This window comes from Myotis yumanensis, unplaced genomic scaffold (genome assembly GCF_028538775.1).
Source record: "Myotis yumanensis isolate MYYU_CA2020_CCGP unplaced genomic scaffold, mMyoYum1.0.hap1 SCAF_12, whole genome shotgun sequence".
NCBI classification, from domain to species: domain Eukaryota; kingdom Metazoa; phylum Chordata; class Mammalia; order Chiroptera; family Vespertilionidae; genus Myotis; species Myotis yumanensis.
Window position 1 is genome coordinate 9,251,469 of NW_027223763.1, and position 13,264 is coordinate 9,264,732.

Sequence of the window (13,264 nt, forward strand, 5' to 3'; positions counted from 1 at the left end):
TGGAACAAACATTTGGATCTTAGGAATAAGAAAAGAAAACTTACTGTTATTTTTCCCATGTCCCTTTTAATCATATACAAATGTAATTTTTCTCACACTATAATATCAAAAATAGAAATTTATATTTTGCAGTTTTTCAATTTATAATTATTAGATGTTAATATTCTTTTAGTCTTCTAAAAGGTGTTTTTATTTTATTTTTTAATCCTCACCTTAGGATATGTTTTTCATTGATTATAGAGAGAAAAGAAGGGAGAGGGAGAGAGAGAACGAGAGAAACATCAGTGTGAGAGAGAGAAAGATGGATTGGTTGCCTCCTGCACATGCCCCATTGGGGATCCTTCCCATAACCTGGGTATGTGCCCTGACTGGGAATCAAACCCACCACCTTTTGGTATAGGATGACACACTTACTAACTGAGCCACACCAGCCAGGGCTCTTCTTCTATATCTTGCTCATTGGACCTGACTGCTTTTGGAGATATATATGTTTTGTCAGAAGTATTGTAGAGAACCACATTCAAGATTTGTAAGACAATATTTTTTTAAATATTTTTGTATTGATTTCAGAGAGGAAGGGAGGAGAAAGAGATAGAAACATCAGTGATGAGAGAGAATCATTGATTAGCTACCTCCTGCACACCCCTTACTGGGGATCAAGTCCTCAACCCAGGCATGTGCCCTTGACTGGACTCGAACTTGGGACCCTTCATTCCATAGGCCGATGCTTTATCCTCTAAGCCAAACTGGCTAGTGCTGTAAGACAATATTTTTCTTTTTTTACTTTGGCAATGTATTTTGAGGTCAGCATCTTTTTTTCATTTATGTATAACCAGCTCTATCATTATAATCTCCTTTTATACCCTTACTAGAGGCCCATTTGTGCACTGGTGGGGTGGGGGAGCGTCTGTCAGCCCAGCCTGTGCCCTCTCACAGTCCAGGACCCCTTGGGGGATGTCCGCCTGCCAGCTTAGGCCCGATCCCCAAGGGGAATTGGGCCTAAGCTGGCAGTGAGACATCCCTCTCGCAGTCTGGGACCCCTCGCTCCTTACTGCCCTGCCCACCTTCAGTGGAGGCGGGAAAGGCTCCCAACACCGATGCTGGGCTCACCAGCCGTGAGACCAGCTTCTGGCTGAGTGGCGCTCCCCCTGTGGGAGTGGACTGACCACCAGGAGGGCAGCTTCTGTGTTGAGCATCTGCCCCCTGGTGGTCAGTGCACATCATAGCGACCTGTCGTTCCACCTTTGGTTGATTGGCATATTACACTTTTATTATATAGGATTTTCAGTACCTCAATTAGCCTCCTAATCAAGTCCTGACCAGTCCTCTTTTGTGAAGCTGCCAAGTTGAATATATATCCTGGACTGACGTGATCATTTCAGGTGGCAAAGCTGTTTTTTCACACTGATTCACTATGATATTGTTTGGAACAATGGTTTCCAAGTTCACTAACTCTAGGCTGTATCTTAATATGTTTTGGGGTAGTAGATACCCACGGGAAACACTTTTTTAAAAAAAATCAGCTGTCCAAATTAATATGTGTTCCTAAAAATGAAATGTGGAATATGAATATGCCCATTTGATGTAGTAGTTAAGAAAAACAAATGATAGCTCTGATGATTGTTTTATTAGCTACTAATATAAATATTTTTAGTTGAACACTCTTAGAATAATGTTTTTGGGCAAAATTTCAGAAATTTAATACAGCAAATAGACTTAAAGAAAAAGATATCCAAAACATACAAAGTTACTCAGAAATGTTTTAGGTCTTGAGGCTGTGATGGTTCTCTTTACAATTAGCTCTTGAAAGGGAATGATGAATATATGTTTAATTCTTACTTTTGTCCATTTCCAGCTTACAAAACACTACACAGCAAAATAATGATCTGCTAGACTGCTAACCCGAGCATCCAGCTTCCACAATGCCTGTGCAGGCAGCTCAATGGACAGAATTTCTGTCCTGTCCAATCTGCTATAATGAATTTGATGAGAATGTGCACAAACCCATCAGTTTAGGTTGTTCACACACTGTTTGCAAGACCTGCTTGAACAAACTTCACCGAAAAGCTTGTCCCTTTGATCAGACTGCCATCAACACCGACATTGACGTGCTTCCTGTCAACTTCGCACTTCTCCAATTAGTTGGAGCCCAGGTAAACTTCCAAGATTTTACTAATTTGGTATGTGCAATAATTATAGTACTTAGTTCATTAAGGGGTACAAAGTATGGTTAATGATATTTGATACGTAAAAATATTCAGTGTATCTGATTCTCATGATTGTATCCTGCAAAAGTTTTTCTTGAAATAATGTCATAAATCCTTATGGAAAACCATAATTTTATTATGACTATATGATTCTCTGTGTTCAATGCTGTGGTCAAAATTTATTTTGTAAGTGATTTTGGTGGATAAGAAAAATTTTGATATAAGCATACACCAATATTTATTCATTAGGTGATATGAGAAGAAATGTAATCAAAGTTTTGGCCAGAGAGCAACCAACTAGAAACCTCAAATGGAGGTTTTTTTGGTTTGTTTTTTTTTAATTTCACATCTATAATAATAAAAGCGTAATATGCTAATTAGACCGAACAGCCAGATGACCTTCTGGATGAAGCTGGGGCTGTGAGTGCCGAGGCAGCTGCTGTGGCTGCGAGGGCCAAACACCTTGCACGAATTGCATGTATCGGGCCTCTAGTGATAAAATAAGTCCTAGTTGGGGATGAGTATATCGAAAACCATGCTAAAAAATAACTATTTCTTGTTGATAATCATTTTATTGAATCAGAGCAAAGTCCTAGATTTATAGTAATTTTCATTTAATGAGAGTCTACTTTGTGTAGGTATGATGGTAAACATTCAATATCTGTTATTATTAACTAGCGGCCTGGTGCATGGATACGTGTAACTGTGGGATCCCTTGGCCTGGCCTGCACTCTTGCAATCCAGGACCCTCAGGGGATGTCAGAGAGCCGGTTTTGGCCCAATCCCTGCAGGCCAGCCCGAGGAACCCCACCAGTGCACAAATCCGTGCACCAGGCCTCTAGTATGCATATGAGCTCTTTGGTTAATCTTTGATCGCCATCCCCCCTACCCCCTTTCCCTCTGAGATTCATCAGCCTGTTCCATGTTTCCGTGCCTGTGGTTTCTGCTCCTGCGTTGAGCATCTGCCCCCTGGTGGTCAGTGCACATCATAGCTGTTGGTTGGTTGGCCGGTTGCTTAGGCTTTTATATATATAGATTCTTGTTATAGCTTTTCAGGTATTTAATATCCCCATTTTACAAGTGAGGAAGAAGATTCTGTACATTGTGTATTACATAAAGAAAGTAAGGATTTTTCTGATCAGTCATATCTTAGAAAATTCAATGAATTAAAATATCTTGTTCCATAGTATCTTCATATTTGAAGTTTTCCTATTAAAGAACAACATCTCTTCTCAATGTTCATAATCCAGACACTCTGAAATCAAGATGCAGTTGTAATTATTAGTGCATCATAATTTAATTGGCAGCAATTTTTCTTAACAGTGCAGAAAATAATGGTGGCTCTTGCAAATAATGGCATTTTAGATCCAACAAAATACTGTTGACTTTTTGTAATAATACTAGCTACCATTTATTTATCATCTGCTATAGGGCAGGTATTGTGTTTGTCTTTTAAATAAATGTCCTCTCAGTTGGTTCTTAAAAATAGCCTGCAGGCTTATGCAGTGTGATTTCTTTTATCTTTTCAGGCTCATCTACTACTGTCTTCACTCTTTCTGCTTAAGCCACACTGCCTCCCAGTCAGTTGTTAAATATGCCAGAAGTATTCCCACCTGAGGGCGTTTGTGTAGTGACTCTGCCTAGAAAGCTCATTCCTTCTCCTTTTTTAAGTCTTTCTAATGTCACGACTTCCAAGGAAGCCTATCCTCCTATCTTGACCATCCCCCTTAAAATTGCAACCTCTCTCTAGTACTCCTACTTTTCCTTATTCTTGTTGGATAATTGGTATTGATCTCCCTTCATCATACTATGTTTTTTATTTATGTTTTTTTTTAATCTATTGGTTGCCTTCTCTCTTCTCCACTAGAATGTAAGCTCCACAAGGGCAAGAAATTTTGTCTGTTTAGCTCACTGTGCTCGGTACATGATAATAACTCCATAAATATAAATATTTGTTTAATTAAATTGAATTTTAACATTTTTAAAAATTTATCTTTATTGTTGAAAGTATTTCAGATGTCCCCTCTGTCCCCATTGACCCCCCTCGCCCTGCACCCCTCAACAAGCTAAATTGAATTTTTATAATGGCACAATGAAATAGGGATTTTCATCTTCATTTTGCAGATAGGGAAACCATGACTTGGAGCAGTTAAATAATTTACTCAAGATCACTCGTAGAAATGGCAGAGCTGCAGTTTTGACCTTTCATTGAGAACACTGTGTCTTGTGGTGCTTATATTCTAGCAAGGGGGTACAGTAAATATAGTAAGTACATTATATAGTAAGAAGGTACTTAGTGCTAAGGGGGGAAAAATTCTTGTCCTTTTTACCTACTTTTTGTTTTGAAATACTTTTAGAAAAAGTTGCAAAATTTATACAGAGAACCTGTATAACTTCCTGCAGCTTCCCCTAATATTAACATCTTTTAAAATTACAGCATAGCCCTAACCGGTTTTGCTCAGTGGATAGAGCAAGCATCGGCCTGCAGACTGAAAGGTCCCAGGTTTGATTCCGGTCAAGGGCATGTACGTTGGTTGCGGGTACATCCCCAGGAGGAGGTGTGCAGGAGGCAGCTGATAGATGTTTCTCTCTCATGGATGTTTCTACCTCTCTATCCCTCTCTGTAAAAAAATCAATAAAAAAATAAAAATAAAATTACAGCATAGTTATCAACCCCAAGAAATTAACATTGATACAGTACTATTAACTGCCTGCTTCTTTTCTTCATCCATTAACCCACCAGACCCTGCCATTAAGTATGATATTCTTGATTCTTGGAAAGCAGATTTATTAGATGTTTGCCTTTAATTTTATTTAAACTATCTCGATGTATGTCTCTGTTATAATTTATACTCACCAAGATTATTATCAAATATATAAATAACAGCTTGTAAGCTGGGTGAATGTATTTCTCCAATTTTTTGTTTGTTTTGTTTTTAGGTACCAGACCATCAGTCAATAAAGTTAAGTAATCTAGGTGAGAACAAACATTATGAAGTTGCAAAGAAATGTGTTGAAGATTTGGCACTCTACTTAAAACCACTAAGTGGAAGTAAAGGTAAGTTCCCAAAAAGTGTTTTTTTCTGGTGAGGAGGACTTGGTAATACATTTACTCTGACAGATTTGATGCTGATGCCCTCTTAAAACATTTTGAGTTTTGGAAAATGAGTTTGCTTGGAGAGATCTTGGAAAACTTTTTGATTGAAAACATTTATTACACTATTTTCTGAAAACAACCAATATTGTTATTAATTTAATAATTCATTAGACATACAACATTGAGCTTTAAGCCATATTTGTATTCATTGATTAAACTAATCGTGCTATAGCAGGATATTACTTTTGATAAGCCCTATTAAGACAGGTTTTATGTGTTCATGTATTCATTCAGTCATTCATTAAATTTTATTGAACACTTAATAGAGGTTATAGTCCCTGTCTTCACGGAGCCCGCAGTCTATTGGGGGTGATAGCCATGTAAGCACAATAAATTATTTTAAGTGCTGTGACAGAAGTGAAATTCTGTTTTGTTTATCACTGCATACCCAGTGTTTAGCACATCATATATGTAATAAAATGTTGTTGAATGAAAAAATCAATCAAGTATTTATTTTGTACCTGCTCTGTGCTTTGCACTGTTCAATATTTTGGATATAGTGATTTTTTTTTTTGAGAGACTTACCCTGTACACCTCATTCATTCATTGAACAGATATCTAAAGAGCATATAGTAAGCAGCAGACACTATTTTGGTACTTGGGGATACTTGAGCAAATATGCGTGCCCTTGTAGCAATCATGTTTAGAGAAGAGAGAAAGTATAATAATATAATAAAAAAGAAAATTATGTAACATGTTATAAATAATTGGTATGGAAAGGAAATAATACATTTAGAGGGATAAGAAATGTCAGAGTGAGTGGAGAAAGGCAGTGCAATTTGAAATAAGGTGATGAGTGTAGGCCTCAGTTAAATGGTAGCTTTTGATCTTGAGATAAAAGGTGAGGTAGTTAGCTATGTAGGTTCCTGGGAAAAGACTGTTAAAGGCAGACAGAATAGTAAAGTCCTCAAGGCATATGTAGTATCTTCAAAGAATAACAAGGATCTATCTTAAAGCTAGGGCCAGAGACTTTCTTAAATTATTGGATGTGGGATAGGAGAGAAAGAGCGGAGTCAAGTATGACTGTTGGGTTTGGGGCCTGCGCACGAAAAAGAGAGGTTGTCATCAATTTAGATAAGGGATAGTGTAGTAGATCAGGTTTAAGTAGGAAAACTTGGAGTTCAATTTTGGTCATGTTAACTTTGCTATATCAAATCTTCACTTGAATGCTGTTGAGTAACCGATGGATATATATTAAGGAATGAAGTATAGGAGCTGTAACTTTGGAAGTCATTGACATATGGATGGTATCTAATGCAGTAAGACTAGGTGAGATCATCTAGTGTAGATAGAGAAGAAAATGAAAACTGAGTCCTGAGGCCCTTTAACATTAAGAAGACAGGAAGAAAAGATAAAATCAGAAAATAAGACTGGAAAAAAGTAAGAAGGTTAGAAAACTAAGGGAATGTGTTCTGGAAGCCATGTAAAGAAAAGTGATCGAATAAGTTAGAGGTGATATCTGTGGTGATGCTGTTGAAAGGTCGAGTAAGATAAGGATTGAGAATGGACCGTTAATTTAGCAAAGATGAGGAAATTGTCATGACGAGCAGTTTGGTTAAGTGATGGTGGCAAAAACTTGGAATAGATTTTAAAGATTGTGGAGAAAGGAATTGAGATAATACTAGATTTGCTACAAAAGGAAGGAAAGAAAAACTCAAAAAAGGTGGGGGAAGAAATGGGACAGAGGTAGGGGAAGAAGAATAAATAAGATTTACTTTTAAGACAGATGAAATACAACTGGCTTGTTCTTATTAATGCTGATGGAAATGATCAAGTGGGAAGGGAAAAACTGATGATATGGGAGAAAGACAAGGATTGTTGGAGCAATGTCCTTGAGTCGGGAAAAGGGATTAGGATTGTGGACCTTGTCACTACGCCATGTTCATAATATCTTGTATATAATAAAAAAAACAATGCTGTTAATAATTATTACTTTTAAACTTTATTCATTCAACTTTATATTTATCTTCAATAATTTTAGTAAATAGACTAAATAAACAAACCAAAGGTACTCTCTGTTGAGGGACTCATATAACCCAGATAGGAGGATACCTAAGTAAAATTTGAAGAAACTAAAAATTAGGCTCTTATTACCAGTGACTGGTAATAAACTGAAATAGATTGAGTTAAAAAAAAAAGGAAATTTGTTCATAGGAGGCTCATTAGGAATTGTGGCTTAATAGTTAAATACATATAATAAAAATTGGCTTATCTTTTTTAATTGAAAAAAACGTTAGTTTACTTTGTTTCCTTTTTCCTAAAGGTGTAGCTAGTTTGAACCAGAGTGCACTGAGCCGTCCAATGCAAAGGAAACTGGTGACACTTGTAAATTGTCAACTGGTAGAGGAAGAAGGTCGTGTAAGAGCCATGCGAGCAGCCCGTTCACTTGGAGAACGAACTGTAACGGAACTAATATTACAGCACCAGAACCCTCAGCAATTGTCTGCCAACTTATGGGCTGCTGTCAGGGCTCGCGGATGCCAGTTTCTAGGGCCAGGTAAGATAGATCACTATCTTGCCTTTCTTATTGGTTATCAGGGCTAGAGGATGCCAATTTCTAGAGGTAGGTGAGAATCCCCAGACTCAACCCATCTTTATTTATACATACAAAGCTTGACATAATTACAGATAAACAAGCCAGTTTTTGTTGATCATAATCTATATGATAAGTGCTATAATGTTTTAGATCAAATTCTCTCATTTAATTTTCAATGTCCTTCAGGAGTGGTAACACAGATCCAATTTTACATATTAGAAAACTGAGTTAACTGAGTTAGTTAAGGTTACACAGGTTGTAAGTAAAGGAAAAGTAAATTTTTTTTTAACTTTTAATTTTGAAATAATTTCAAATTTAACAAAAAGCTGCAAGAATAATGCAGAACCCTTGACCAGGTAGCTCAGTTAGTTAGAACCCTATCCCAAATATGCCAAGGTTGCAGGTTCAATTCCTGGTCAGTGCACAAACAAGAATCAGCCAATGAGTGCATAAATAAGTGGAACAACATATGGGTGTTTCTCTCTCGCTCACTCTCTCTCTCTCTTTTCTCTTTCTTCATAATCCTTAAGTAAAATACAGAGTAATGCAGAGAATTCCTGTGTACTCCTTATCCACATTGATTAGTTTGGTTTTTTTTTAAAATATATTTTATTGATTTTTTACAGAGAGGAAGGGAGAGAGAGATAGAGGGTTGGAAACATCGATAAGAGAGAAACATCGATCAGCCGCCTCCTGCACACCTCTTACTGGGGATATGCCCGCAACCCAGGCACATGCCCCTGACCGGAATCGAACCCGGAACCCTCCAGTCCGCAGGCCGACGCTCTATCCACTGAGCCAAACCGGTTTCGGCTGATTAGTTTTTTAATTTGCTACATTTGTTATATTATTCCCTCTTTCTTTTATGAACCATTTGAAAGTAGGTTGAATACCCACTTATCCTTAAGTGTGTTTCCTAAAGACAAGGATACAATACTACATTCTACAGTTTATATTCCAGTTTTATCAATTATTCCAAATGTGTTTTTTATGGCATTTATGTTGTAAATATTTCCCTGGCTGGAAAACAACATAAATTAATACCTTCTTTAGGTATTGCACCTAGAGGCTAGTATCATTTTAAAATTATATAAAAATTAGTTCTGACAGGCAGAGTAACAGTTCCATGCATTAAAAAAATTACCATTTATCATGAGACTGTGTGTCCTGCCCTAACCGGTTTGGCTTAGTGGATAGAGCGTCAGCCTGCGGACTCAAGGGTCCCAGGTTCGATTCCAGTCAAGGGCATGTACCTTGGTTGTGGGCACATCCAAGGGAGTGTGCAGGAGGCAGCTGATCGATGTTTCTCTCTCATTGATGTTTCTAACTCTCTATCCTTCTCCCTTCCTCTCTGTAAAAAATCAATAAAATATATTAAAAAAATAAATAAATAAAAATAAGACTGTGTGTCCTTCACATGTTATTTGTCAGAGTGGCGGTATGTGTTCTATAAATGAGGATTTTTTTTCACTTTATGTTAAGTTCTCTTGACTTGTGTTCTGATTGGTTGTCTAATAGGAAAGATGTTTTCTTTTGTTTGATTGCAGACCCCTTATCTGTGGTTTCTTTTTCTGCAGTTTTAGTTACCTGAGGTCTAAAAATATTAGGAGGGACATTCCAGAAATAAACAATTCATAAGTTTTAAATTGCACATTACTCTGAGTAGTGTGATAAAATCTCATGTCATTGTGAATCATTCCTTCGTCCAGCATGTCCTTCCAGTATATTCTATCCACCCATTAGTCACTTAGTAGCCATCTTGGCAGTCTGTTGAGGTGTCTCACTGCTTGTGTTCAATTAATACTTAGACTGACTTTAAGTCACAATGCTTATGTCATTCACCTCACTTCATCTCATCGTGTAGTCATTGTATCATCTCGTATCTTCACAAGAATCTTGAGTACAGTACAGTAAGATATTTTGAGGAAGAGACCGTATTCACAAAGCATAATAGTATATTATAATTGTTCTATTTTTAGTTATTGTTAATCTCTTACCGTGTCTAATTTGTAAATTAAACTTTACATAGGTATGTATGTATATGTATGTACTGAAGGTTCTCGAATAACATTTCATTCAACATCGTTTTATTATAACGTTGATGAGATGCTATAGGAACTTAGCTCTTGTTTGTGTCAATTAGCCTATGGTAAAGTTGGTTTCATCATAGGTTGTTTTGCTTAAAGTTGCAAAACCTATTGACAATGTTAAGTGAGGACTTTACTGTTTAGGAAAAAAACATATTAAACAGGGTTGGCCAAGTAGGTTTACAGTTGTGTTAATACTGTAATTAATAAATAAATAATAATACAAAAATAAGCTCTGCCCCGGCTGAGTGGCTCAGTTGTTTGAGTGTAATCTTGTGCACCAAAAGGTTTCCGGTGGGATCCCGGTCAGGGCACATATGGTATGGAAGGCAGTGGGTCGATGTTTCTTTCTCTCTCCACTCCCCTCTTTTCTTCCCCTTCTCTCCCTCTTTCCTCTCTTCCTCTCCCTTCCTCTCTCTAAGCATGACCACAGGTGAGGAATAAAAAAAAGAAGCTCTGTTTCACATACTTACAACTGTAAGCCCACTTTTGCCTACCTCTGTATATAGGGTTTGGTACTATCTACAGTTTCAGACATCCACTGGGTGTCTTAGGACATATCCTCTGTGGATAAGGGTGGACTACCGTATTTTTTAATTAAGCTATATTTGTGTATGTGTGATGTCCTATTTTTGTGCTAATTAAATACAGACTGGAAAATGAACCACTGTAAACTAATACCAAAGAAATCTTTGACAGACGTGATCTGCAGGGTTTCTCATTTATCATGAACTCATGTTTCTTCTAGCTATGCAAGAAGAGGCCTTGAAGCTGGTGTTGCTGGCACTAGAAGATGGTTCTGCTCTCTCAAGGAAAGTTCTGGTACTTTTTGTTGTGCAAAGATTAGAACCAAGATTTCCTCAGGCATCAAAAACAAGTATTGGTCATGTTGTGCAACTACTGTATCGAGCTTCTTGTTTTAAGGTGAGTAATAAGCAACCATCTAAATATTACATGCCTATATGTGGGACAGAGGCTTTCTGTAATGGGTATTATCCTGTTAGAGGCCCCCACAAATGCAGAATGCTTATAAGAGTTGAAGGAAAACTCTTTTTTTGAGAAGTGCAACTTTTTGTTTTTTAATATATTTTTATTGATTTCAGACAGGAAGGGAGGGGGGGAGAGAGAGAGAGAGAGAGAGAAACATCAATGATGAGAAAGAATCATTGATTGGCTGCCTTCTGCATGCCCCGAGAGAGAGAGAGAGAGAGAGAGAGAGAGAGAGAGAAACATCAATGATGAGAAAGAATCATTGATTGGCTGCCTTCTGCATGCCCCCCACCAGGGATCGAGCCTGCAACCCAGGCATGTGCCCTTGACTGGAATCGAACCTGGGACCCTTCAGTCTGCAGGCCCATGCTCTATCCACTCAGCCAAACCAGCTAGGGCGAGAAGTGCAACTCTTAATTGACTTGAATTCTCATCTTGTAGATATTTTTCTTTAAAAGAGTTTTTTGCTTGCTTTTAGCATGGAGTCAGAACAAGGGAAGTTAACGATTCTGTTTAATGCAGAGATATTCTGATTGGGTATATCTCATGTAGGACTTGAGCATTCATACATACTTTAAATTTTGTGATCTTCAAGTCAAGGGTTCTGATTCAGTAGACCTGAAATTATAGTTTTCAAAACTTCGTGGGTGATTCTGATGCATAGTAATAGAACTTGAATAGGACCAGGTTCTCTTAATCACCTGTGTCCATCTTTACTACTCAGGTAGATAGATGCATATGGTTCCCAGGAGATACCCTGTACCATAGATGGTGGTTAGAGAGGTGCTAACATCCTCTGGTTTTTTGGGTTTCTTTTTTTCTACTTTTTAGATTGATAATTCCTCCTTTTGTTTCCTCAGTGTTTCTTTTAGTAGGTTATGACAGAATATAGATTTTTTTGACTTCTAAGTTATACTTTGCTCTTAAATTATGCCAGATTAGAATTTTGGGTGTCCTAAACTTTTCTTTCTTGTACTGTCTTTTTGTGGTATCTGATATGTAGTAGTTTCCCCCCATCTTACATCCCGCCCCCCCCCCCCCCCCCGCCCAAAAAAAAGGTTTGGTTATGGAAGGAGGGAAAGCAGACCAGTTCTGATGGGTTGGGTATATTTCTCCTTTCTGTTGCTTAGGTTACTAAAAGAGATGAAGACTCTTCTCTGATGCAATTAAAAGAAGAATTTCGGAGCTATGAGGCATTACGCAGAGAACATGATGCCCAAATTGTTCATATTGCTATGGAAGCAGGACTTCGTATTTCACCCGAACAGTGGTCCTCACTTCTATATGGTGACTTAGCGCATAAATCACACATGCAATCTATTATTGATAAGGTTTGTGAAATTAGAGATCCTAATCTATTGTTGTTACATTGGAAAATACTGGAATCTTCTGAAAGGACTAAAGGGACAACCAGTTGAAGATTCTATGTTTTTAAAAATCAGAGTCTATAAAATCTTTTTTTCCCCTTTTAATTATTATGATTATTTTTTAACTTTCAAAATAAACTAAGGGAGGCAATAGGGAAGCAAATACAGGATAAAAGCAGCTTGGCTTACAAAGTCTGTCATTCATCTACATTCCAACTCCAGAGAGCTAATACAGCTTATTAATGAGTTTTCTGAGTGTCTAATGATGAATTTCATAGGGCAGATTCTGAGGTGAAAATCTAATTCACCATTGATACTCCTACTATGGAGTCTGAAGACACTTGAAAACCTATTTAGTATATTGACTTAATGAAAGCATTTGAAAATAGATGTAAGAATTACAGTAAAAACCATTCTGTCTTCTGTTTTGTTAGCTGCAATCTCCAGAATCATTTGCAAAGAGTGTCCAGGAATTGACAATTGTTTTGCAACGAACAGGTGACCCAGCTAACTTAAATAGACTGAGGCCTCATTTAGAGCTTCTTGCAAACATAGATCCCAATCCAGGTATGTTGGAAAATACTCAATTGCTTATGTTTCTTATAATAACAGAAGATAATTTCTGCTAACAAATTCTCTCCTCCATCCCATCTCCTTGGCTTATTTTAGATGCTGTTTCACCAACTTGGGAGCAGCTAGAAAATGCAATGGTAGCTGTTAAAACAGTAGTTCATGGCCTTGTGGACTTCATACAGAATTATAGTAGAAAAGGCCATGAGACACCTCAGGTAAGCACATTTATTGTACTTGTACCATTATCTCTAACAGAGATTCATCCTGAACATTTAACAAGCTATCTGGCTAATGAACTCTTTAAATGGCTCTACTCTCTTATAAGTTTTTATTGTCTATTCTTTTGG

General features: G+C 37.3%; 1 protein-coding gene and 1 non-coding gene across 5 annotated transcripts in view; both read left to right on the forward strand.

Moving 5' to 3' along the window:
• The window catches only part of RC3H2 (ring finger and CCCH-type domains 2), a 41,349-nt gene that overhangs the window by 5,297 nt on the left and 22,788 nt on the right, over nucleotides 1-13,264 (forward strand). For all 4 annotated transcript variants that reach the window (XM_070430731.1, XM_070430732.1, XM_070430733.1 and 1 more), the window contains exons 2-8: nucleotides 1,856-2,153; nucleotides 5,148-5,265; nucleotides 7,628-7,861; nucleotides 10,736-10,911; nucleotides 12,108-12,308; nucleotides 12,779-12,911; nucleotides 13,014-13,132. In XM_070430731.1, the coding sequence (XP_070286832.1) occupies nucleotides 1,923-2,153; nucleotides 5,148-5,265; nucleotides 7,628-7,861; nucleotides 10,736-10,911; nucleotides 12,108-12,308; nucleotides 12,779-12,911; nucleotides 13,014-13,132 (1,212 nt within the window). In that variant the 5' untranslated portion in view covers nucleotides 1,856-1,922. The remainder of the gene's footprint in view (nucleotides 1-1,855; nucleotides 2,154-5,147; nucleotides 5,266-7,627; nucleotides 7,862-10,735; nucleotides 10,912-12,107; nucleotides 12,309-12,778; nucleotides 12,912-13,013; nucleotides 13,133-13,264) is intronic.
• On the forward strand, nucleotides 12,585-12,695 carry LOC139021349 (small nucleolar RNA SNORD90). The gene has a single exon (XR_011473464.1). It is a non-coding gene; the product is annotated as a small nucleolar RNA SNORD90 (small nucleolar RNA).